At 37.3% G+C, this 24,206-nt stretch overlaps 5 protein-coding genes across 7 annotated transcripts; 2 read left to right on the forward strand and 3 right to left on the reverse strand.

Moving 5' to 3' along the window:
- Positions 1–356: 356 nt before the first annotated feature.
- LOC110763769 (DEAD-box ATP-dependent RNA helicase 15) lies at positions 357–5,802 on the reverse strand. 3 transcript variants are annotated; one of them, XM_021966616.2, is made up of 12 exons: positions 5,619–5,802; positions 5,356–5,468; positions 4,998–5,098; positions 3,966–4,138; positions 3,626–3,857; positions 3,389–3,507; positions 2,674–2,730; positions 2,409–2,593; positions 2,087–2,231; positions 1,479–1,562; positions 1,321–1,384; positions 357–782 (listed from the first exon to the last, which is right to left on the reverse strand). In XM_021966616.2, exons 2-12 carry the CDS (start codon positions 5,463–5,465, stop codon positions 772–774), a joined length of 1,281 nt encoding a protein of 426 aa, XP_021822308.1. In that variant the 5' UTR covers positions 5,466–5,468; positions 5,619–5,802; the 3' UTR covers positions 357–771. The 3 variants fall into 3 exon arrangements, with proteins under 3 accessions (XP_021822308.1, XP_021822311.1, XP_021822309.1); XM_021966619.2 differs by having other exon boundaries at positions 5,356–5,471; XM_021966617.2 differs by having other exon boundaries at positions 5,356–5,502.
- Positions 5,803–6,869: 1,067 nt separating this feature from the next.
- On the forward strand, positions 6,870–8,153 carry LOC110763758 (protein BUNDLE SHEATH DEFECTIVE 2, chloroplastic). The gene is made up of 5 exons (XM_021966602.2): positions 6,870–7,076; positions 7,174–7,262; positions 7,453–7,516; positions 7,606–7,702; positions 7,842–8,153. The coding sequence occupies exons 1-5, from the start codon at positions 7,019–7,021 to the stop codon at positions 7,927–7,929; spliced, it is 396 nt and encodes a 131-aa protein (XP_021822294.1). The 5' UTR covers positions 6,870–7,018; the 3' UTR covers positions 7,930–8,153.
- Positions 8,154–8,308: 155 nt separating this feature from the next.
- Positions 8,309–9,241, reverse strand: LOC110763756 (strigolactones hydrolase CXE15-like). Its single transcript, XM_021966601.2, has one exon. It carries the CDS (start codon positions 9,239–9,241, stop codon positions 8,309–8,311), a length of 933 nt encoding a protein of 310 aa, XP_021822293.1.
- Positions 9,242–9,953: 712 nt separating this feature from the next.
- On the reverse strand, positions 9,954–12,243 carry LOC110763792 (SPX domain-containing protein 1). Its single transcript, XM_021966660.2, has 3 exons — positions 11,768–12,243; positions 10,961–11,087; positions 9,954–10,563 (listed from the first exon to the last, which is right to left on the reverse strand). The coding sequence occupies exons 1-3, from the start codon at positions 12,083–12,085 to the stop codon at positions 10,121–10,123; spliced, it is 888 nt and encodes a 295-aa protein (XP_021822352.2). The 5' UTR covers positions 12,086–12,243; the 3' UTR covers positions 9,954–10,120.
- Positions 12,244–15,205: 2,962 nt separating this feature from the next.
- Positions 15,206–21,779, forward strand: RDR6 (RNA-dependent RNA polymerase 6). Its single transcript, XM_021966630.2, has 3 exons — positions 15,206–15,604; positions 16,517–19,261; positions 20,703–21,779. Exons 2-3 carry the CDS (start codon positions 16,550–16,552, stop codon positions 21,579–21,581), a joined length of 3,591 nt encoding a protein of 1,196 aa, XP_021822322.2. The 5' UTR covers positions 15,206–15,604; positions 16,517–16,549; the 3' UTR covers positions 21,582–21,779.
- Positions 21,780–24,206: the final 2,427 nt, after the last annotated feature.

The raw sequence follows: 24,206 nt of genomic DNA on the forward strand, positions 1-24,206 counted from the left end.
TATCGGTGCCAAGGATCCATTTTCAACATGATCATATTGTTTTGTTTCCTTTTTCCCTTGAAATGGTCGGGAAAGAAAACACCACTATGGATTGTGAGTTAATTGATTTTTGTCTCGAATTTTGGACAAAGTGGCCGGAATTACTGGACTCTCAACATTTTTGCGTTTAAGTCACCCTTCTGTCGGCCTGATGTGGTGGTTTTTCTGTTTCCTTGTTTATTTCCAGACCAATTACAACGCAATTTTAACATACAAATTAAAACCACGTTTCTTTTTTAAAAAAAATTATTCCTTTATAGGAGAGGACTTTCATAAAGATTGGCTAAATTAAGAAAACTTGCATAGCAAGAAAGGAATTGATACTTAAAACAAAATCATTTTTCTTTTAAAATCTTCGTACTAACGTTTAAAAGCGGAGAAAGTACATAAAATTCTCTCCAAGTTGTTTTAACCCACAGGAGCATAAAAGTTGGAGAGCTAATTAATACAAAATAATACTGCAAATGGACACTAAAATTTCAAACGCGGCTACATCTCAAAGCCCTAGTTACGCCTGCCTGCTGCTACCTTTGTTGTGTGGAGGAAGGACCGCAAGTTTCTAGAGACCACAAGTTCAAAGACTTATACATCAACTTTGAGCTTCTACCTCATAAAACAAATCGTTTAAAATCAATCAGTCTGACAGAAAAAACAGAACGTCTTGCGACACACTCCTTCATCCCATCCTCCAAACTGATGCCTTCATTGTAAACTGAGAGACCCAAACTTCAATTAAGACGGCACTGCATACAACAATAGTAGATTAATATGAGTAAGTGGGATCCTGTTAAGCCATGTAACAAAGTGGAGAACAGGGCATCAAATTTGAATTGGTGAACCAAATGAGTACACAAATCCCACCAAAAGCTCCCTCAGTTTTCAAGGGAAGACAATACATATACCACCCATATTTTACCGTGTTTTTTTTTCTGTTTTTTAAAATAGAACCATCCTTCTCTATTAAATAGAAGAACCGTAACAAAATATTGCTGTTAAATTTTTCACTCAAGAAAACAAGTTGCAAGTGGCACTCCATGATCCCAATGAGTTATTCTCCACCCTTTATACATTTTTACATTCCAATATAAGACCCAAACAATTACGATAAAGAACGATCTCTACTTCTTTCCATTTTCAAATGATACAACAAAAACTAGCAGTTAGCACACAATAAGAAATCATCAAACAAAAAAAGCAAGGCCGAAATACTATTCAACTATCAAAGTCGACAGTATATCAGAATGACACAAAATAAACTTTGAACCCAGCAAGAAAACATACTGTATGTGGCAGTATCAATCTGTTCAGGAAGCTCCTTTATATCAACCTCAAACCTTTCCTGAACCTGCATTTATAAACCCAAAAAGATTAAAACTGACGAACTGAAAAATAAAAACAATAAACAAAGTGAAAAGTCAGAAGGAAAACTGATTCCATACATCATTAAGAACATCAGAGTCCGCTGCAGATGAAACAAATGTAATTGCCAGACCTTTGGTGCCAAACCTGCCAGCTCTGCCAACCTGTGCAAATTTCGATGTGAACACTCGGAAGTCAGATGCATCCAAGATATATTCGCCAATGTGTTAAATTTCATCTTAACAGTAATAATATATCCAAACATATGTTTTGCATCAGGGACAATCTAAATAAGCTTATTCCACAGTTCATCATATAACTCCTACACAACAAAAAAATAATAATAATTGAATACCATTTGCATAAAAGATACATAACCGTGTATAAAAATGCATCCGCAAATAGAGCATGTATTGGGAACAAAAATAAGTTAATATTCCACATTTTCGTACAAGTACAACCGCACTTGCACTTCAGTGTCTCTCATTTTCTCACAGCCACAAGTAATCCCATAATCCCTTTCTGGAAAAGACGCAAAGGCATATATTGATGTACAATACCATCCGCAATACCCCCAAAAGAAGAGGAAGAAACAGAAACAAAATCATAAAGACAAATATGATACCTACATTAAAAATTCTGTTGAACAAGAGACTACTTTCAAACCAAGGTAATAATATTAACCTACCCTGTGTAAATAAGTGTCAGCAGAATCTGGCATGTCATAGTTGATAACGATGTTAACACGCTCAATGTCGATTCCTCTGCCGACCAAATCTGTGGCCACAAGAATCCGGTTATGACCCTCCTTGAATCCTTTGTAGCGCTTCAACCTACAACATGCAAACCATTTAAGATTAAACGCTAGAAAATAACTTAGCCAAACAAGGAGAGTTCAACAGGACACTTCATATTGGAGATCAGGGCACTCAAAAAAGCTCGCTTGCTAAGTTTACATCAAACTTTATAAAAACTTCACACACAAAATCATCAGAGAGAAAATTACAAACCTTTCTTCTTGGTTCATTCCAGAATGGATGCATATAGAGGGAAAATTACACTCTGAAAGTAACTTGTTCAACTCAGCTGCTCTGCTCACGCTCTTGACGAATATAACAACTTGGTTGAAGTCCAGTGCATCAAGGAGGTCGTTCAACTTGCGGTTTTTCTCTGCCTCAGTTAACTTGATGTAGTGCTGAAATATCGTATATAAAGGTAAGATTCACATTAACGAACAAGTATAATCAACTGAAAGTCCACTTGCAAAACACAAACCTGTACTAGTCCATGCAGGGTCAACTTGGCTTCATCGTCAACATATATTTCCATAGGCTGAAAGGAACAAATGTCACAGTAAATCATATTAGGGGCCTTCCTCAAGCTAATAGAATCCAGAACGAAATGAATGACGGAAGCAGATCTCCTGAATCAAGATTCTGGTCCATCTGTTTTGTCTCCTCGAAGATACTTTTTCTAAACCACACCAAGCCACCACCATTTACACATTGACCCTCAATACTAAGAAATTTGACAGCTTACCCAGGCTGATCCCAGTTGACACCAACTCGATCACCCCACAGACCCACTCACCACCCACCCTCAACTAGCGAACCCCAAAATATCATTGCTGAAAAAAATTAAACCCACAGGTGACTTACTAAAAACAAAAAAAATCCCAACCCAGAGGGAAAAAATGAACCTAAGGCTATGGTAATGCAGAACACAAGGCACTCATCCAACAGAACTGTGAGAACTCCTAAGAGATGGCCTCCTCCTTGTGTCTCACTTTTTCTTTTTTACTCCAGTTGAACACCCTCGTCAAGCCGCAAATTCCAAATAAATGACAGACTATGGTATCCATATTAACAAAATGCCAACGGCAAGCACGTCATGGAACCGCCGCATTCAACCTAATTACAAAACTCTTGGAGAAAGTGGGATTATGAAAAAAGACTTCAAAATTGAAGTAGAATCGGCCATGGGACATTACATCTTGCATAAATTTCTTGCAAACCGGGCGGATTTCTTTGCTGAGTGTTGCAGAAAACATCATCACTTGCTTATCATGCGGCGTCATCTTGAAAATCTCTTGCACGTCTCTCCTCATGTCTGCACAGAGTATAAGGCAAATAATATGAAAATGAGTGAACAATAACTGAGACGTACATGAAAATTGAAACAGAGCACAAACATTATCTGTAAAATGAAAAGAAGAAAGAAAAAATACCTAGGGATTCAAGCATTTTGTCACATTCATCAAGGATAAAATGCCTCACATTCTTCAAGGAGAGGTCTTTATCCCTTGCCAATGCCAATATTCTTCCAGGGGTTCCAACAACAATGTGAGGGCATTCATTTTTCAGCAAATCTTTGTGAAGTTTGATATTGACACCACCATAGAAGACAGCAACCTTGAGATCAGGCAAGTACGTACTGAACCTCTCAAATTCATGACAGATCTGCACGGGAGTTGAGTAACATAAGTAGGTAATTTATATACATGAATGTAAGGCAAAAAATTAATTGAACAATAATATTATAAGAAAGAATGCAAATCCCAAATGTACCTGGTAAGCTAATTCTCTAGTATGGCAAAGAACGAGTGCAGAAACTTGGCCTGCTACGGGGTCAATCTGCTGCAAAGTTGATAGAACAAAAACAGCAGTTTTCCCCATCCCAGATTTAGCTTGACAAATGACATCCATTCCCAGGATAGCTTGAGGAATACATTCATGTTGCACTGATGAAGAACCAAAGAAAACCGCATCGATGGAACCATTGGTAAGTAAAACATAACCTCTCCAATCTTTTTATGAAAGTCTTTACCAAAAGCATACTAGTTCTCTGAATTCAAGATTATGATAGTAGAACAATTTACCTGCACAAACATGTATCAAATTGAATTAGAATTGAACACATAAAAAATAAATGAGAAGAAGGTAAAAGAGAACAAGAAAAAAAAGCTACTGAATCCTTATAATGGAAGCGAATTTCCAAAACATGGGCAAACTACTTAGGAGAGAAGGATGATCTCGACAATTCCATTATCTGACCTAGAGCATAGCAATCCAGGAAGTTAAAAAAACTCCACCAACACCCTTCCCATGAGAGAAAAGTGGAAATTCCATTTTCAATTTTATTTGTGCATTTAAAAGAATTTACATGATACATCAGAACAATCAATTTTAGGATTTAATGATAACTAAGAGTGAATTCATCCTTCTTAGGATTTAATTTCTTAAGGGGCAAATTCATCCTTTACCGTCATTTGACTTGGAAAGGGAAAAACTGATAAGCAGTGAGTAAACTAAATCAAAATCAAAGCGGCTCCGTATCTAAAAGGAAATTCCAAATGAAACAAAGAGAACACAGGTTTGAAATGTCATAAGAAGAAACCATCCAAATTTCGACATGTTAACTAAAAAATAATTAGTCTGATGAACATTTATGACATAAACTGGAATGCAAAATATACTAGTATATATGAAAATAAGATCACGGGCTTAACTGACAAACTAAGAGTCAGGATAACATTGTTTGTTTTCGGCTACAAATTCTCGCAAAAAAAAAATTCATTAAGTACGAGTTTGAAAGTTTGCCTTCAGACGGATGCTCAAACCCGGAGTCCACAATAGCTCGAAGAAGCTCTGGCTTCAAAAGGAAATCTCTGAACCCTGAACTGTGAATTCCTACATATCCCCTGCACATAACCAAAAATAACTTAAAAATTAGACCTAAATAGAAATCAGGAGCAGTCATGATCACAATTCGTATTTGAGCAATCTAATTCAAGCAACAGATAATTTACAATTCATAGAACAAAAAGGTTGACCTATTTCATTTTCATCCTAATTTCCTGTGTTTCCTAAGCAACCAAACTACAAACTTATTTCTCTTTGTTGCCCAATCAATCTGATGAAGGAAAATAGGTCAATAATCCATAAAGCGAAAACTCACTTCTTAGGGGCTTCGCCATTGACTTTAGCTGCGGAGTCGGGGGCCTTCTCCTCCTCTTCTTCATAATCGACAAGCTCCTCCTCGTACACATCGTCCCTTGTTTCGCCCATATTCTGCTGAGAGAGACCTCCAATTAGGGTTTCGAAGCTTGAGACCCAAATTAGGGTTTTGAATTTTGAATCGGATAGAGTTAAAACAAATTAGGGATTTGGAGAGAGAGAGAGAGAGAGAGAGAGAGAGAGAGAGAGAGAGAGAGAATATACCTGTGCGAAAGTGTGAGTAGGTTGAATTAGGGTTAGGGTTTGGAGTTTGGAGTCTGCAAACGAAAACGTTAGATAAAAAAACGAATTTGAAATTTTTCGCTAAGAGACTCGAGTGAGAGCCGGGTTGAGACCTCGAAGAAAAAGGAGAGCAGAGTGAGGGAGATAGGGTTACGAGGATTGGATTGGAGCCACATATTTATACAGCCTAGTCCCTTAATTGCCCTTGCCGTTTATCAATAATTACAACAACTGCTATGATTTGTTAGCATTTTTCGTGGGATTTTTTCTTGAGGTACCAACTTAGCATTTTTAACTGATTAAGCAATTTTTACTTACTAGAAATGAGAGAAGTGATGAATTTTGAATTAGGAAAGTCAGGTTTCGGAGAGAGAAGAAACAAATATGGGATCAATTACTCCCTTAATCAATCTAATTTATCGTTTTGTAAATATTGAATTTTTGATTTTTACATAGAACTCGCAAAATTTTTATTTCCATATATTAGCAAATGCAAAACAAACCAAAATAAACACAAGAAAGTCATAGATTAAATAATTCCAACACATGAGTAATTATATAATTAGCTTCTTTTACTAACTCGAAAAGAAAAAAAAAACTTTGCATTTAGAATTTGGTATTACAAGTATGTACAAATTATTAATTTCAAAATTTTATTAATATTTAATTAAATAATGAGAGAAATATAAGTTCATAATGGTTTAATTTTATATTAAAATTACATGTTTTGATGAAACTAACTCAGAAAGATTCTCACACTGATCCAACAACAATGAAAGTGAAATCCTTTTCGTTTTATATCGAAGAAGATCAAGATTGAAACAGAGTATCACCAAATTACTAGTTGTATCTCATGTCATTGGAGAACTTTATTATTAGTGGCTCAATAACATTTGACACGTTATTTGTCGCATGAAGTCACACCCTTGGAAGTGCTAGAGTCAATGGAAGGGTTTTTTAATTTTTCGGTTTCAATATAAAGAAAATAAAAGGTTGAGTTCTTCCATCTCTACTCTTGTGGGCAAAGATTCGAAACCACCAGGTACCTAATGACTACATGAGAGTAGAAGTTTGAAACCCTCAGCACCATATGAATATTTGTGTAAACTCCCCTCCCCAATCGCTTATACCAATTAAAAAATATTTAAAAAGGGGATAACACTTTCTTTATAGATATAGCCAAAAAGTTTGAAAGATACTTTATGCCAAGTTGCACAGAACACCATTCTCAAGCCCAATGACCCAAACAAAACCTTCAAGACAAATCTTCCACCTATGAGAAGATATCTCATTGTGAGGCTTTAGCTCCCAGCCACATCATCCTGAACTATAAAGCTGACTGATGTTGCTAGCTAGCTAGCTACTTGCTCCCTCATTCTTCAATGGCCTATGCCTTGTACTTGGTACCTTTAAGCTCCTTAAAAGCCACACCAGAACCAGGTCTCTCTCTCTCTCTCTCTCTCTCTCTCTCTCTCTCTCTCTCTTGTTTATCTGAGTTGTTAATTGATCACTGACTCAGTGCTTACCCAATGTATAGGCAACCATAGCAGCCCTCAAAGGCTTGTTCGAATAGATAACCTGGTTCAAAACTCTAAAACTGCTAGGTTTTTCCATGTGAATGCTAAGGTTCTTTAACTCTTTCCTCCTTTAATCTTACTTGAATTGCTAATTTGCAAAATATCTGGAATTCAAATTATTTTTGGATATACATAGCTTTGATGCATAGATAAGTACATATAACATACTGGGTTTTATTTATGTTGGTAGATGTTAGATATGTTGGATGCTGAAACTTTGGTCTTTTTGATCCCAATAGGCTGAAAAAAGTAATGAAAGCATAAAACCCAACAGCATGATTTGCTCTGATTGTGAAGGAAATGGTAAGCTGGCTGTTGGAAATAAAGCGTGCTAAAAGCATGTAATCTATTTGGATTTGGATAAATTTGTATTGTGCTGTGCAATTGAGCAGGTGCAGTTCTCTGCTCACAATGCAAAGGTAGTGGAGTGAACTCTGCTGATCTCTTCAATGGGCAGTTTAAAGCTGGTGACTCATGTTGGCTTTGCGGGTAACCAAGCACCTTCTCCCTCCTTTTGTTTTTACATGGCCACCACCCTTCATTGCCATCACAAAAGAACACAATTTTGGAACTCACTGAGACAGATTCTACGCGTTGTTTCGTTCTTATTGTTCGCATTTCCTTGCAGTGGAAGAAAGGAGATGTTGTGCGGAAATTGCAACGGAGCTGGGTTTCTTGGAGGATTCATGAGCACTTCTGATACTACGTCTGACTGATGAAGCTAGCCTTTCTCTCTGCCAAATTTGAAGTATGTCATTAGGCGCACAACCTTCCTAGCTTCATACTTATGTACATTGCACTATGTATAGGTGATGAAGTCTTTATAAGCATATGAAATCTTCAATTACAAAATTTATTTTTTGAAATACATCCATGACCTTGTAGCCTATTAGTACTTGCTATGGATGGAAACTTATGGGATTTCAGATTATAATGTGGAGTTTGCTGTTCGGGATCGAATTTGATTGGGAATTTCATCTTAAATATGCATATATTAGAATATTTTAAGTACAGATAGAAGTAGAAGGTTTTCATATATCCATTAGCTTCCATATGGCTCATTGGGATGTCTTAGTGATGGCCATCTGAAAATGGCTAATGGCTCCTGATGAATTCAGTCATATTTCGCTCAAGCAAACGGGTTGCCTCAGATTCAGGGTGAAAAACATGAAACACATGAGACTCCTTCTCAGCCTCCACCAGCTTCACTTCTTTAACTCCTTTTTTCTGCAGAAACTCAGCATACATCACTCCCCTCTCTTTCAAAAAATCCAACCCTGCCACATAAACTGCCACAGCGGGGAACTCATCGATCCATTCAGTTGCAGACAGTTGTGTCTTCTCAAAGTTACATCCGAAATAGTCACGGTTGGAGCCCTCAGGTATACTTAGTCTCCAAAACATGTCAATGCTTGCCACATCCCCTGCTCCCTCTTCAGCCATCTCTTTCTCAGTTCTCTTTTCACTCCCAAAATAAGGATGTATCAACAATAAGCCGCTTATTTTGACATGACTGATTTTATTCCGAATGACTTTCACAGCAACATTGTGTGATATGTTTCCCCCTGCACTGTCCCCGGAGAGAAACACCCGGGAGAGGTCAGCTTGGTCCAGCCATGGCTCAGAGCTTACTTGGTGACCAAGCCAATCAAGTGTGCAGTAACAGTCTTCATAAGCTATGGGGAGCCGGTTCTCTGGAGCTAAACGGTAGTCAACCGAAATAACAATGGATTGGGATGCAACAGAGAAGCCGCCTAGGAAATGATGGTAGCCAGGCCATGTGGTTGAGCCAATGCAGAAGCCACCACCATGAAAATAAACCACTACTGGAAGCTTACTCAAGGATGTTGGATTACCTGGAAGGAAAATCCTTCCAGAAATTGGCTTTGAGGAGTCAATGATCACATCCTTGGACTTGAATCCGTTAGTTGATTCTGGTGAGGCAGAGACCACACCCGGCACAAAGCGTTTTACAGATCCATCGGAAAGAACTTCAAGAAATTCTGGTGCTTCTTCAACTATGGACATTTTTCTTCAAATGGAAAATATTACAATGCACCAAAAAGATTCACATGAATGGTTTAGTCTTTGGGGGTTTAAATAGGTTTATTGAGCATTGTAAAAGCTTTACGTTTTGCATAATATACTAGCATGAACTGGTGATGAAGGATTGAAAAACCATTAGAAAACTGGTGCTGGTAAGGATCTGATGTTAGGTTCCTCATGTAAAGTGCATTAGATAATAAATAAATAAATAAGTCATCAGTATTAGAAAAAGGGTTGGTAGAATGTAAGAGGAACTGAAAAACTTAGCAGTCAAATAGTGTGTCATGTATGTTTCTTTTTGTTTTTTTAATACAAATTATAGTCTAAGCTAATTAATCTAGTTTACGGAAGGAGAATTCAAACTTGAATGCAAGGGATGGAACATGTTTCTTTATAATAAGCATATCACCCCATGCCCCCATTGTGTTCTTCTTCCCCACTCAAATACAACTACTCCAAGATTGTCAAAATTTTCAAAGGGAAAATTTACTACTTAAAATTATAATCAAAATTCTGAAACTTTTAACATGGGATAAGCTTTGAATTTTTTCCTTTTTTATCACTCTTTTCAGGAGGGATATCAAAATTCCTATAGACCTCCAAACTGCCCATTTTAGTAGAATTGCTGTCTGGGGAAAGCAATTAATTATATCCATACAATCATCTTTACTTGAGTGGCTATCTTGTGCCTCAATTTGACATGCAAACATCACACTTGGACATGGCTATTGACAATGGCCAGGGAAAAAAGAAGGGATTTCCAAGGCTCAATCACACCGTTATGAGCATACAATTTGTATCTGATACTGCTGTAAATTCGTTAATAAAAGGAAACCTACATTCCAAATTTGTCAAAAGAATTTATTTGGCCGCTTGTTCTAAAACAGGTATATTCTTCAAATCCTCCTCCACCACATTGGTTTGCAAAGGGGGCAATGAGAAGGCACTGACGGTTGAGCTTCCACTCCGAACTTCTTTCAAGACACGCAATGCCGATATAGTTTGTCTCACATACACGCTCTCCATATGCTTTATTTCTGCAAGTTCTGTAGGAGCTCTAAATAGCCTATCTCTATTTTCAGTCACAGTCGTAGACTCACACCGTTCTTCCACTTTGGTTGCTTCAGATGGGACTGATGGGCCATTCTTCGAGAAAACATGATCAAGCATCGCCTCACACTCCTTCACAAGCTTGTTCAGTACATCAGTTGTGAAGAATGGCTGTTGCATGACCTTTTGGACAAAGGGAAAGCGAATTAGAGCACCAGTTCGCTTGTCATGCTTCTTTAGTATCTTTAAAAGTCCTGTTGAGAAAATAGGAAGCAAAAACACCAAAAAAGCACGTTTCAGGCTTCTAACAGTTAGGAAAAATCAAAGGTTAACAAGCTCCTCTATATATTCTAGCCATTCATTTTCTGCAGAGGAAAACTAAGACAAATAGCATGCCGGCTTTAACCAGAGAAGAGATCTAAAAGATGTAAACCCAAACCAATGATCTTAAGTAAATTCAATCAAACTCTCCATGTTTGCTTTACTGGGTTTTACGTCATTAACAACATGTAATATTGCATAATTAGTATTTGGCAATTACAACAATAAGAGATTCATCTCATGCGCATTTGCATAACCAGAATGTCAATCTTTTCAAGACTAAGCCACTCTTCTGCAAGCCCTGCACAACTACGAGATAAAGATTTGTACCTGTATAGTTGAGGGCACTGTAATTCTCTAACAAAACCATCTCTCCATGAAAATCCACTATTTCTCTCCCTACTTTCATCAACTCCTCAGCCGAATCCTTCGCTTCTGCTACCCTGTCTTGCAGCTCCTGTATTCGAAAACCAGACCCAGAATATATAAGTAGTGAAAGAAGTCATCAACTCTTGGCAAAGAAGATAATACAGTTAATATAGCATGGTTGACAATGATTGCTGTGGTGCTTTAGGCCAAAGCTTATCTAAAGCATTAAGCATGGCAGACTCTTCCTTAATCCTATCACGCAAGGTGATTAAAGATAGAAGAATTACAAGTCACAGTAAAATTAAACTGAGGGTCACAAAATGAAACATGGGCTAAGTTTTTCAATACAATTTTGCCAATCAAACTAGGTGATTAAGGATGGAAGAACAAATTGCAAGTCACAATAAAACTAAATCCAGGGTCAGAAAATGAAAAGTTGGCTCAGTTTTCTTTCTATTCAATTGGCTAATCAAACTCAAATTACAAACATAAATCTACAGCATAGTTACAAGAATCTGCGCCATTAATCAGCAACAGACCATGGCCTAAACAACGCAAAACTAACCAATTTCATCCAAAATTCAATATCGTGCATTAAAGACACAATCTTTTAATCTCCTGAAGCAAAATTACCATACAAAACTGAACATAAAGTTTCTGAAATCCCAAGCAGCAATTCAATCTCTCAATTTCTAAGCAAGTTCTCATATTCCAAAAAGAAAGAGAGGAAAATTTTTGTAAAGAAAAAAAAAAGAAAAGAAATTATACCTTCCATCTAATAACATACTCTTCCTCTTTCTCCTCAAAAAAAGCATTGAACTTTTCCATTTCGTTCTCTAACAACCTCACAAAATCGGTGACCTCCTTGGAAACCTCAGCACCTTCGCCGCCCTCGCCGGCGATATCTCCACCGTCCGTACGGTCGTCGGCGTCGGCCAATCTGGGCCGTTTATTGGGAAGCTTGTCTCCGTCTTTGGGATAGATCAGCTTCAGCTGCTTCTTCAAGTCCTTGTACGACAAAAACTTGTCCCGCCATTCTGGTAAGGCCTCCTCGATCAGGATCCCGAGGCTCTTTGAGAACTTCATGCTCCCGCGCTACACCCAACACCCGAATATGGAAATTCTCCGGTGAAATGTCGGGTTTTGAGACGGCGACGTCTGGTTGAGATATGAGAGAGAGAGAGAGAGAGAGAGAGAGAGAGAATGGTGATTATATTTAGAAGTGGAATTAGAATATTCGTCAAGTGGGTTGCGGGGACTATTCTCTTTGTTGACTAAAGGATCGTATTTTATCTTTTCTTTTCTTTTTTCTTTTTCTTTTTGATATTATCTTTAGGACTTTTTTGTTTTGGCCTCATTTCTTCATAATGTTGTTTTCTCTATATGAATTAAAAATACGGTAGAAAGACACCAAGACAAAAGGCTTATTATCATAAAACGTTCCTGACGTTTGCGAAATTATCACATTGCATCCCTAATGTTTTTTTGTATCATTAATGGTCCCTAACGTTAATACATGTACTCTTAAATAGTCCTTCTGTCAAAAGAACCGTTAAATCTAGGGGTACAATCGTCAAATCAATCCAAAATTATAAATTTTTTTTTTCTTCCCTTCTCTCTCTCTGTTTCTCTTTTTTTTTCTCCTCTCTTTCCTCCTCTTTTCTTCTTCTTTTCCTTCGCTGTTTCTTCTTTTCTCTCCCTTTTTTTTTTTCTTCTTTCCTTCTTTATCCTCATTTTTCTTCTTTCCTTCATTCTCTTTTTTTTTTTTTTTTTTTCTTTTTTCTCTTTTTTCTTCCTCTTTCCTTCTCTCGGGGTGGTGATTTGGGTGGCTAGAGTGCTGGGTTGGTGGGCTATGGAATGTGGCAGGGAGAGAGTTGCAGAGAAAGTACATAGAGGGGGTGGTTATGGAGGTCGAGGTGGTGGTTTGGGTGGCTAGAGTGGATGGGTTGGTGGGCTGTGGGAGGGGGCAGGGAGAGAGTTGCAGATAGAGTGGTGGCTTTGGTGGTCGGGGTGGTGGTTTGGGTGGCTAGAAGAGACAAAAAGAGAGAGAGAGAGAAGGGAAGGAAAAAAGAAAGAAAGAAGAAGAGTGAGCAGGGCCAGGCGGAGAGAAAGAAGAAAGAAGAAAGAAAAGAAGAGAGAAGGGAAGAAATTTTTTATTATATAGTTTTGGATTGATTTGACGATTATACCCTTGAATTTAACGGTTTTTTTGACAGAGGGACTATTTAAGAGTACATGTATTAACGTTAGGGACCATTAATGATACAAAAAAACATTAGGGATGCAATGTGATAATTTCGCAAACGTCAGGGATGTTTTGTGATAATAAGCCAAGACAAAATGATTAAGCCTTTTAAAAATTAGAAAAATCGATCTCTCAACAAATTGGATAAATCGATTCAATCACTGTCCTACAGTGACATGAAATAACTCTTATATCATTGTCGAACAGTGACCCGATCATGGGACAATGACTGAACCGTTTTATCCAATTTTAGAGGAGCTGGACCATTTTAACATTTTTGTTTTGTGTGAAGGACTTTTTTATCTTTTTTTTTTTTTAACTTACATGTTTTCAAAATATTTTACCCATAATCCACGTGGCGTGTTATTATTGGATATCTAGGCTCCACACATGTGTCACGTAATCAATTTAATAGAATTTCTAATAGAATCTCATGACAAGAACCAATTTGATATACGCAACGTAACCTTAAGAACCAATCATGTCACAAAAAAAATATAAAGGACCAAAGGTGATAATTTCGTGATCCTCATAGACCATTTATGATATATATAAAAAGCCTTGTATTTATAGATTGAATTCAAATAATAGTATGGATGATTTTTATTTACTCCAAACCATTTAAATTTTGGGGGTTTTAGATTGCAAATTCCACCCACTTAATAGATTAATCTTGAATGGACAAATTTATAGAATGATGGTGTGAGTGGTGGTGCAAAATCTTGCTTACTTGGTGATATTTCTATTTTAATGCTAGAAGATGTCTAGAATTTGAATTTATCAATCTCTCATTGATAAATAAAAAATGAATACACACAAAAGCGGGTATGGAGTGTATGCCCCTTTCCCTATTTTTTATAGATAAAATTACAAGACTATCCTTCAAATCCCTAAAGGCGTTCATTTATCTTTCTTTGCTCATGTTCGCTTTTGTTGTTCCGCTCACTCTCACAATTTCGTTGTTCTTGTGACTTCCACAATCATAGCTTCATCCACAAAGGTATAAAAAAAACTTAATTTGAATTGCATATAATAATTTAATGAATGATATAGTTAGATTACAGTTGTTGATAAAAATTAATGCACAAAGTAATGTGTGAATTTATTTGAGCTACATTTTTTTTTGTTGTAAATACCATGAGGTGTCCCCACACTCAAAGGGTGAGATTAATTCTCACTCAGGGTTTGGCTTGACCCTAACCACAAAATGCTTTCAACGGGTTTCGAACCACTGCCATTCAGAGGCTAAGCAAATAATGCATTTATTTTTTCCACTCTAAGCTATATCAAGAACACAAGAAGTACCATATATCGCAAGTTCACTCTTGTTTGGATTAGCCCATGAAGGCCAGGTTGTCCTCTCTTCAATAGGAATCCATTGGCGACTTTGTGTTCCCCCAATACAAGCTTGGAGTGGTCGATAATACAGTGGTAGAGAAAATGTATAGTTATAAAACTATATCTTTGTGGTGGGCGGTGGGTGGTCGGGTTGTAGAGGCAAGAAAAAAAATAGAGGGAGAGGGAGAGTACATGGAGGAGAGAGGGCAGAGGGAAAGAGAGAGGTTAAATGGATTTTCATTATAAAAAAATATTTATTTATTTAATTCACATGTCACTATGTGATTAGACATATGGGCTCCACTTATCTTTCACATCAGACACTTAACATAATTTCTAACGGCATGAACCATTTGTGATAAAAAGTCATGGGACTATTAATGTCACAAAAAGTCTTAAGGACCATTCGTGATAATTTCATAAACGTCAAGGACCATTTGTGATAAAAAGCTAATTTTAAAAAAGTGCTGAACTAAAAAATAAATACTTAGTCATATTTTTCACTTCCCATACCAAAACTCTATACAAATTTCTGTTCTTATATCTCATGTGAATAGTTGTTGTCATGGCAATAAGTGGAAACACCACAACCTTTTGCAAGGGCAGCCACTGCCTTAGACTCCCCTTGCTATGGCAAAGGGCAGACTGCTGGAAGTGCTCTGAAGGAGAAAGATTCTGACAATTAATTTTTCTCAACATAATGATTATTCTTTCTTCATCGTCAAATCAAAGTAAACAATAATCACAGCAGATGGGAAATGAGCGATCACACTTTTTTGACTGAGGCATTTCATCGAGCACTTGGCAGATGGCATTTACTATTTTTAATTTTCTTTTCCTTTTTTCGATTTTAGTCAGAGTCACAAAGCGGGAACTTCTTGAGGAAGGGCAACTGGAAAAGGCGTGAAGGACAAGCTCAGTGCTCACGCTTGTTGGGTTTCATTTATATAAGTCACTCTCCTCGCAGGCTCAGTCTCTCTCGCGCATTGTCTCGCTCCGATTTCGAATTTTAGCTTCAAGAGGTCAGTGTGGCTTTTCTCTTTCCTGACACTAATTTCTGTTAATCTGTGATTGTTTCCCGAGAAAATGTGGGAATAAAGTGTTTATTTTTTGTTTAATTTTGTGAGAATATGATCAGTTTCTGTTCAGTTTGGCTCTTTATGAGCAAAATGAATAGCGGATGATGAGTTTGAGAAAAAATTTCCTTTGGTAACATTGCATGTTTTGAATTCTATGCCAAATAATTTTATCAATCCTCTGCATTTTGTCATGATGTATTGAATTATGGGAAGGGGGTAGGAGCTCCCATAATGTGGAAGCCCTTTTTCCCAAACCAGATACATCGATCCCAATCTGGGTTAGTTGTGGCAGGGCTATGAGTTGATCTTTTGTAAAATAGGTGCAAGGGGGTCTTGGACCTTTTAGTTGTGGAGACCACTGTTCTTGTTTTGCTTTACACCCTTTTATGCATCAAAATTCATTGAATTTCTTTCCGTCTTTGTATTTGAGTGGAAAACAAAAGAATTTTGTTGTTGTTCTGTACTGCGTGTGCTATTCTTCAATCCAGATTGATTTAGTGGTAGATTAGAACCTCAATCCTTGGGCCTGTGTACAACATCCTTTTCTGATAAGCGAGGACGTTCAGGAACAAGTCTTGGTACAATATTTGCATTATCGTTCTTCAGTTTTTGTTAAGAAGAAAACACAGAGATGAGATTCAACTTTTCCCATCCTCAGTGGTCATGGTTACCTAAAGGTTTTTTTTTTGGTTCCTGGGCTATTACTTTGGTGGTTGAATTCTTTTGTGAATGCTAATCTATGTTACCATATTTGCTCACGCCCATTTTTTTTATTTGTTCACGCACATTTTTTTTTATTTGTATCCATTCAACTGAAGAGGTTATTTCATTTTCTTTTTCTCTTTTGTTCTCAAGCTTTGAAGTGGCAGTGGATATTTCTTACGGAAAATGGAATTTGAAGCAAATGAAAATGGCTCAGTAGTAACTCAAGTCAGTTTTGGTGGATTTGAGCATCATGTTAGGGCAAAAGATCTTGTAACCTACTTGGAAGATGAAATTGGGCTTGTATATAGGTGTAGGTTAAAAACGTCTTGGACCCCTCCAGAGTCCTTCCCAAATTTCGAGATCAATAGTGCAGATGTTAAAAGAACAGATGATTATAACAGGGTGGAGCCCCATGCATTTGTGCATTTTGTATCACCTGATTCAGTAACTTTTGCTATGGATGCAGCAGGCCGTTGTGAACTTTTTTTTAACAATGAACCATTGAAAGTAAGTTTGGGCCTTGAGAATCCATATTTTCTGAACAGGAGGAGGAGGACCACGACTCCATTCAAGTTATCCGATGTGCATGTTGAGATTGGAAGTTTAGTTCGCCAAGATGAGTTTTTTGTTTCTTGGAGAGGACCTCCTTATGGGGTAGATTTTATTGTGGATCCTTTTGATGGAACATGCAAGTTTTGCTTTACAATGGACACTGCATTTTCATTTAAAGGGACAAAGAAGCATGCAGTGATTAAATGTGATTTTAAGGTGGAGTTCTTAGTAAGAGAAATCGCTGAAGTCAAACAATACAGAGACACCTCATATCTTGTGATTCTGTTGCGGCTGACATCATCACCCTGGGTTTCATATAGAACTGCTGATGATGACATTGACCAATCAGTCCCATTTGATTTGTTGGATGATGATGATCCTTGGATTAGAACCACAGATTTTACTCCTAGTGGGGCCATTGGGCGTTGTAATTCTTACAGAGTTTTAATACCACCCCGCCATGGTGCGAAGTTGAAGAAGGCCATGAATTATCTTAGAGAAAGAAGGGTGAAGGAGGTTTGCATCAAATGGCCACCTAGGATTCAGGATGAACCTGATTTTGGAATGTCTAATACAGAGCCTTTCTTCAGTATTCAGTACGAGGAAGATATTTCCTTTGAGATAATGTTCTTGGTTAATGCAGTAATGCACAAGGGCACTGTTAATCAGCACCAGTTGTCAGACAGTTTCTTTCATTTACTGAGGAGCCAACCAAAGGAGATCAATGTGGCTGCATTGAAGCACCTGTGTTCTTACAGAAGCCCAGTTTTTGACGCATGTGAGAGGCTGAAAGTTGTCCAAGATTGGTTGCTGAAGAATCCCAAGCTTGTCAAGGATCCCAAACGGTTGGATGATATTGCTGAAGTTAGGAGGTTGGTCATCACCCCAACTAAGGCCTATTGTCTTCCGCCTGAGGTTGAACTATCCAATAGGGTTCTTAGAAAATATAAGGAAGTTGCTGATCGGTTTTTAAGGGTTACCTTTATGGATGAAGGCATGCAGAAAATTAATTCCAATGTTCTGAACTACTATGTTGCTCCTATTGTGAAGGAAATCACGTCAAATTCCTATTTTCAGAAAACAAACGTGTTTAAAAGGTTTAGGACCATTCTGAATGATGGATTTTATTTATGCGGTCGTAAGTACACTTTCCTGGCCTTCTCATCCAATCAATTGAGAGACCGTTCTGCCTGGTTCTTTGCTGAATGCGTGAACATTAGTGTCGGCAACATCACTAGTTGGATGGGGAAGTTCAACAACAAAAACGTAGCAAAATGTGCTGCTAGGATGGGTCAGTGTTTTTCGTCTACATATGCAACTGTAGAAGTTCCATCAAGCGAGGTAAATGACATTCCAGATATTGAGAGGAATGGGTATGTTTTTTCGGATGGGATTGGTATGATCACTCCTGACCTTGCACTGGAAGTTGCAGAGAAATTGAAATTGGACAGAAATCCACCTTGTGCATATCAAATAAGATTTGCTGGCTGCAAGGGGGTTGTGGCTTGTTGGCCATCCAAAGACGATGGGTTCCGGCTTTCTTTGAGGACTAGCATGAACAAGTTTGAGTCAAAGCATACTACATTGGAAATCTGTTCTTGGACTAGGTATCAGCCAGGTTTCTTAAACAGGCAGATTATAACGTTGCTTTCAACACTGAAAGTTGAAGATGAAATATTCTGGAGGATGCAGGAGAAGATGATTCTCAAATTAAACCAGATGCTCGTGGACACGGATGTGGCATTTGATGTTCTCACTGCATCCTGCGCTGAGCAAGGAAATGCGGCAGCTATAATGTTGAGTGCAGGTTTCAAGCCCCAGACAGAACCTCATCTACGAGGCATGTTAACCTGTATACAAGCCGCACAACTTTGGGGCCTTAGGGAAAAGGCTAGGATTTTCATCCATTCTGGGAGATGGCTTATGGGCGTTCTTGATGAGCTTGGAGTACTTGAGCAAGGTCAGTGCTTTGTCCAAGTGTCTACCCCATCGCTAGAGAGCTGTTTTGCAAAGCATGGCTCTAGTTTTGCTCAGATAGAGAGGAATCTTCAAGTGATTAAAGGATACGTTGTGATAGCAAAGAATCCTTGCCTTCATCCTGGAGATATAAGGATTCTTGAAGCAGTTGATGCCCCAGGTTTGCACCACTTATATGATTGCCTTGTTTTCCCTCAAAAGGGTGATAGGCCCCACACGGATGAAGCTTCTGGAAGTGACCTAGACGGGGACCTCTACTTTGTCACATGGGATGAAAATCTTATTCCTCCAAGTAAGAAGAGCTGGACGCCTATGCAGTATGATCCTGCAGAAGCCAAACGTCAGGGGCGTCCTGTTACTCAGCAGGTACTTACCTACCATTTTTAGTGATTATCTGTTATATTCTATTATATTAAATTTTGGGAACATGATTATCATTATTTTTTCTCTTTCCATGATTGCTTTTCTTTCTTAGACAAGCAACCTTCTCATTATCTGCATGCTTCTACAAGAAATATTAATAAAATAACACTGTAGTGTCGTTATATTGGATAAGGCATGTCAGACTCCTATTTTTTAAGGAATTTTCTTGTAGAGTTGATAATGTTAGTACACTGCCCCGTTAACACTTGTGCATCATGTCTAGTTTATCCTTGTACAACAATATTTTGTTTTATGCTCTGTGGGAGCATGTAAGCTTTTGTTACCAGATTTCCTGCAAACGCATTAGATGCCACCATTTTGTTATGGCTGTACTATTAAGGATACAGGCCTTAAATTTATTTGTTTACCCTTAATCCTGGAAGTCTATGCCGGTAAGATGTGGACTGCAATATTTTATATGATAATGTTCCTCCTCACATGGTCCTTTTTCCTCTACTAACGGTCTGAATATGTAGACTTCAGCCTGTATTTAAGGATTCTAAGTCAGGATCTTAAGCTCTGATACCATGTTAAGTTTTGTTGCTTTACCATTGTTTCTTAAAAGCTTAAATTATTAAAATGCATGTCACTAAATGTTTTATATTTTATTAGCTTGAGTTGTCATCATGAAGTTTCCTAGCCAGTGGTTTTTGTACAAGAAACTATTCTATTAATTAACACATCCATAGCAAAATCATATCACTAAAATGTGGCCGAATTCTGAGCCTTTGTCTAAATTAAGAATCAAGCTATAATTCATGGTAACTTGTCTTCATTTATATTAGGTTTACATTCTAAATCATTTGTTTTTCCTTGTTGGGTTGCTCTATTTTGAAATCCCAAGTTTGTCACGGACACTCTCTTACTATCATTAGAGTCTAAGCTGGTAAGCTGGGGACTACAATTTTCTTATAAGCTGACGTTTCCCCTCACATGGTCCTCTCCCCACTACTAAAGGGCCTGAAGTGTAGAGTTCAACTTATACTGGGAGGTTGTAGTTTCAAGGATTTATCTCCCTCTGATACCATGTTAAATTTGTCTTGGCTGTACCATTGTTATTAAAAGCATAAACTATTAAGATGCATGTCAAGAAGTATTTTATATTTTATGACCATGAGTTGTCATCGTGAAGTTTCCTTGCAAATGGTGTGTGATCACAAGAAATTATTTTAATAAACACATACACAGAAAAATCATACCAATAAGATGTGGTAGGATTCTGAACAATTGTATAAAGTAAGAATTGAGCCATGATTCTTGATAACCTGTTCTGTATTTGTTTTAGGTCCAATTATAAGTAGTGTTTTCCTTGTTGGGTTTGCACAATTTTGGAATCCCAATTTGTCACGGACACTCTCTTACTGTCATTGTGTTTATACCACAGGACATAATAGATTTTTTTGTGAAAAACATGACGAATGAGAACCTAGGGCCAATATGCAATGCACATGTGGTTCATGCTGACCGCAGTGATGATGGGGCTTTGGATGGGAACTGCCTTAAACTAGCTGAGTTAGCAGCATTAGCAGTTGATTTTCCGAAAACCGGGAAGATTGTTTCCCTACCACAGCACCTAAAGCCAAGGTTATACCCAGATTTCTTGGGAAAAGAAGACAACCAGTCGTACAAGTCAACTAAAATTTTGGGGAGACTCTATCGCAAGGTTAGAGATGCGTATGATGAAGATGCTGCAACCTCTTCTGAGCTACATTATGTTCCCAGTGACATCCCATATGATATGGATCTTGAGGTTCCTGGAGCGGCTGATTTTATATTTGATGCATGGGAGAAAAAGTGCTCGTATGATGGTCAGCTGAAGGGTCTAATGGGACAATATAAAGTCAAGAGGGAAGAAGAGATAGTTACTGGGCATGTTTGGTCGATCCCCAAGTCCAACAGCAAGAAGCAAGGGGAGCTGAAAGAGCGGCTGAGTCATTCTTACAATGCTCTGAAAAAAGAATTCAGGCAAATGTTTGAGAACTTGGATTCAAATTTGGAGGCTCTTACTGATGATGAGAAGAATCTATTGTGTGAGAAGAAGGCCTCAGCATGGTATCAGGTAACTTACCACCCTAAATGGGTGAAACAATCGCCGCCTTTGCAAGAGCCAGATGGTCCTGGAGATGTTGTGGTGATGTTGAGCTTTGCATGGATCGCAGCTGACTACCTTGCCCGAATCAAGATTAAGTGCCGCGGAGTGGAACATATTGACTCTACAAAGCCAATCAACTCTTTGAAGAGGTACCTTGCTGATCGGATATGACAAGCATTTGAAGTCATTGAGATTGTGTCTCCTGTTGCTCTCTGTCAAACTTCATGGCGACAAGGCCATTCTGCCATTTTATTAGGTCCATTTTTATATTTCATTTTCTGTTTGGATTTTCCTTTGGAAGTATAACTTTATTGAAGCTACAAGTTTATTGCTTGCTTGCAATTAAATGTCTTTTGGTTGACTGCAAAACATTTTGCTCCTTTGAATCTTCAAAGCCTAATTGTCAGGTCCATTATCACTACCCATGTTTGAATCTTCAGGCATATACTGAAATTGCGTGAGCTTCTACTCTGAGTCCTTTAATTCCTTATTTTGGCAAATTTTTTTGGGAGTTTCACTAAAACACCCAAAATGGGGGCTGAAATTATAAAAAAACCCAACACCCAAAACACTTTATAAACACACCCAAAATCCATCATTACACACACTCAAAACCCATTTATAAACACACCCAAAAAATATACAATTGTTGATTTTGGGGTTGATATTGGGTGTGTTTCTATGTTTAAATAGTGCGTGGGTTTTTTTATAAATACATGTCTAGGATTGGGTTTATTTATAATAATCTAAATTTTTTTCTTCTAAGGTTTCGGTTCTCTTTTCTTTGATGGGTTTCAATATTGTTTTCCTCCAGGATCCATGGAGTTCTTTATGGATTTCATAGCAAAGTTAAATGTCCATGAAGATGAAAATGAAAATGCAGCTCATTTCGCTTTCGGCTTTTGTCGGAAACTAAAATTAATTTGGCAAAAATCAAATTGTTCAAAGGGTTTCTTTCACTATAATTTATAAATAAGTATTCTACGTCAGCTACAGTATTATACTCTAAATGGATTGATATGGTATACAGAAGTAGATCAATTCCATTTTGAGACTTGATTGAGAGGGATCCACGACAACAATGAACGAGAATCACAACTAAAAATCTTCTATATGTCACTGTCAGTGTCACATCTACCATCAACTGCCCCATTTGATAATCACATGCCCCCGAAATTAATCTGCAATGAAACTTGCCCCTTCTCTCTTGTCCTCTCTCTCTCTCTCTCTCTCTCTGTGTGAGATAGCAAAAGTGTCTGTAGATGAAGGGCTTTTAGTCTCCTTGATGTATGGAGCATTGATCACCCAACTACCGAGAGGGCTTTCCCTTCACGATTAGGTCAGTTTCACATTCATGGTCTCTCAATCGTACTGGCACTACAGGAGCAACTCATGTGGTCTCAGTTCGTTGTAATTCACACCACAAGATGTGTTCCTCCTATTTTTCTCCCTATTGAAGGCTCTACATCTATTTATCTTCTGGTCCAACAATACTCTAATTTGTTTTTACTTCTTGAATTATTGGCAGTAAGTTAACTTCAAAATCATTCTGCTTACATTCACGACGGGATTCCCGTTCTGCGATTTTCATGAACTAAAGTAATCCAACTTGATTATACCCAACTTGATTTGATTTATTTTTGAGATATTTAGTCATATACCCATTCTTAGCACAAAAAATATAAATAAACCCTCCACCATTTAATTTCTATAAACAAACCCAAAAAAAATCCAAAAAATAACAGCTGGTTTTATTTTATTTTATTTTGATTATTAAATTACCTTAATGCCTTATTGAGTATTTGGAGTTTTTTTAATGAGATTTTGGGGTTGAGCTTGTTTTAAGAAATCGATGGCAGTTTTGTAATTTACAAGAAGTTAAAAGCATCTTTGTTATGTTGTAAATAGGCTTTGAGTGTGTTTCTAAAGTCCATTTCATATATGATATTTCTATAATTTGGACTCCTATATTGAGTATAATAGTGAATCTCCCTTCTTCTTTTTGGGTGGTCAAAGATTTCTCAAATTAAATAAAGTTTAAGGAAATATTAAAGTTGGGGTTTTTTTTTTTAAAAAAAATTCATATTAAAAATAAGTTTAAAAGAGGATTTGGTATGATTTGATATGTGATGTCTACTAAGTTGATGCTGATTCTATTGATATGGAAACAAAGCATGATGGGTATGTGAAAATTGCTTAACCAATCAACATATGTTCTTTTCAATATAATTAAGCATAATCAAATATAAGTTTCTTTTTCATTCCCAAAATTTCATTCATTTCATGTTCTAGGCATGCAGCATAGCATGGAACTACCATGATGGTATGCACTTTTATGATAGGCATGCCCCCAACATCTAATATAAAAAATTATATAAATTCTATATGATGCACTAAACAAAAAATATATATATAGGTTGACATGTAATAGGTTCGAATTTACTGAGAAATAAAATGTCATGTTTTTTTTTTGTTTGTTGTTGGAATATAATACGAAAATCTAATTGCTTTTTTTTTTTTAAATCCTGCCTGAAAACTCTCACTGTAATTTATACGGCAATCATCTGAGACACAACGACATCTAGTGGAGAATCAAGATATTATGACAGTCCTCAGGTTTGGCCAAAAAGATAAATAAACATTCCTATATGTGGAAAATATTAGGTATATGTGTCAAAGTCTTTTTACTATTTTTCTATTTTTGAATTTGTCCGTAAAAGGCTGCGTTTTTATTGTTTCATAAAATTAAAAAATTAAAAAACCACACCAGAACAATAACATGGTATGATGTTATTA

Source organism: Prunus avium, chromosome 1, assembly GCF_965620075.1.
Source record: "Prunus avium chromosome 1, drPruAviu1.hap1.1, whole genome shotgun sequence".
In the NCBI taxonomy this organism is placed as follows: Eukaryota; Viridiplantae; Streptophyta; class Magnoliopsida; order Rosales; family Rosaceae; genus Prunus; species Prunus avium.

Coding starts and splice junctions, on each gene's coding strand:
- LOC110763769 (XM_021966616.2), bottom strand. CDS start 5,465: ATGGGCGAAACAAGGGACGATGTGTACGAGGAGGAGCTTGTCGATTAT. Junction 2,594..2,673: donor CCCTGCATGGACTAGTACAG/GTTTGTGTTTTG, acceptor ACGATATTTCAG/CACTACATCAAGTTAACTGA. Junction 1,385..1,478: donor ACTCTGATGTTCTTAATGAT/GTATGGAATCAG, acceptor TTATAAATGCAG/GTTCAGGAAAGGTTTGAGGT.
- LOC110763758 (XM_021966602.2), top strand. CDS start 7,019: ATGGCCTATGCCTTGTACTTGGTACCTTTAAGCTCCTTAAAAGCCACA. Junction 7,077..7,173: donor AAAAGCCACACCAGAACCAG/GTCTCTCTCTCT, acceptor CCCAATGTATAG/GCAACCATAGCAGCCCTCAA. Junction 7,703..7,841: donor GACTCATGTTGGCTTTGCGG/GTAACCAAGCAC, acceptor ATTTCCTTGCAG/TGGAAGAAAGGAGATGTTGT.
- LOC110763756 (XM_021966601.2), bottom strand. CDS start 9,241: ATGTCCATAGTTGAAGAAGCACCAGAATTTCTTGAAGTTCTTTCCGAT.
- LOC110763792 (XM_021966660.2), bottom strand. CDS start 12,085: ATGAAGTTCTCAAAGAGCCTCGGGATCCTGATCGAGGAGGCCTTACCA. Junction 11,088..11,767: donor AGTATGTTATTAGATGGAAG/GTATAATTTCTT, acceptor TTTCGAATACAG/GAGCTGCAAGACAGGGTAGC. Junction 10,564..10,960: donor CAGTGCCCTCAACTATACAG/GTACAAATCTTT, acceptor TTTTCTCAACAG/GACTTTTAAAGATACTAAAG.
- RDR6 (XM_021966630.2), top strand. CDS start 16,550: ATGGAATTTGAAGCAAATGAAAATGGCTCAGTAGTAACTCAAGTCAGT. Junction 19,262..20,702: donor GGCGTCCTGTTACTCAGCAG/GTACTTACCTAC, acceptor TTTATACCACAG/GACATAATAGATTTTTTTGT.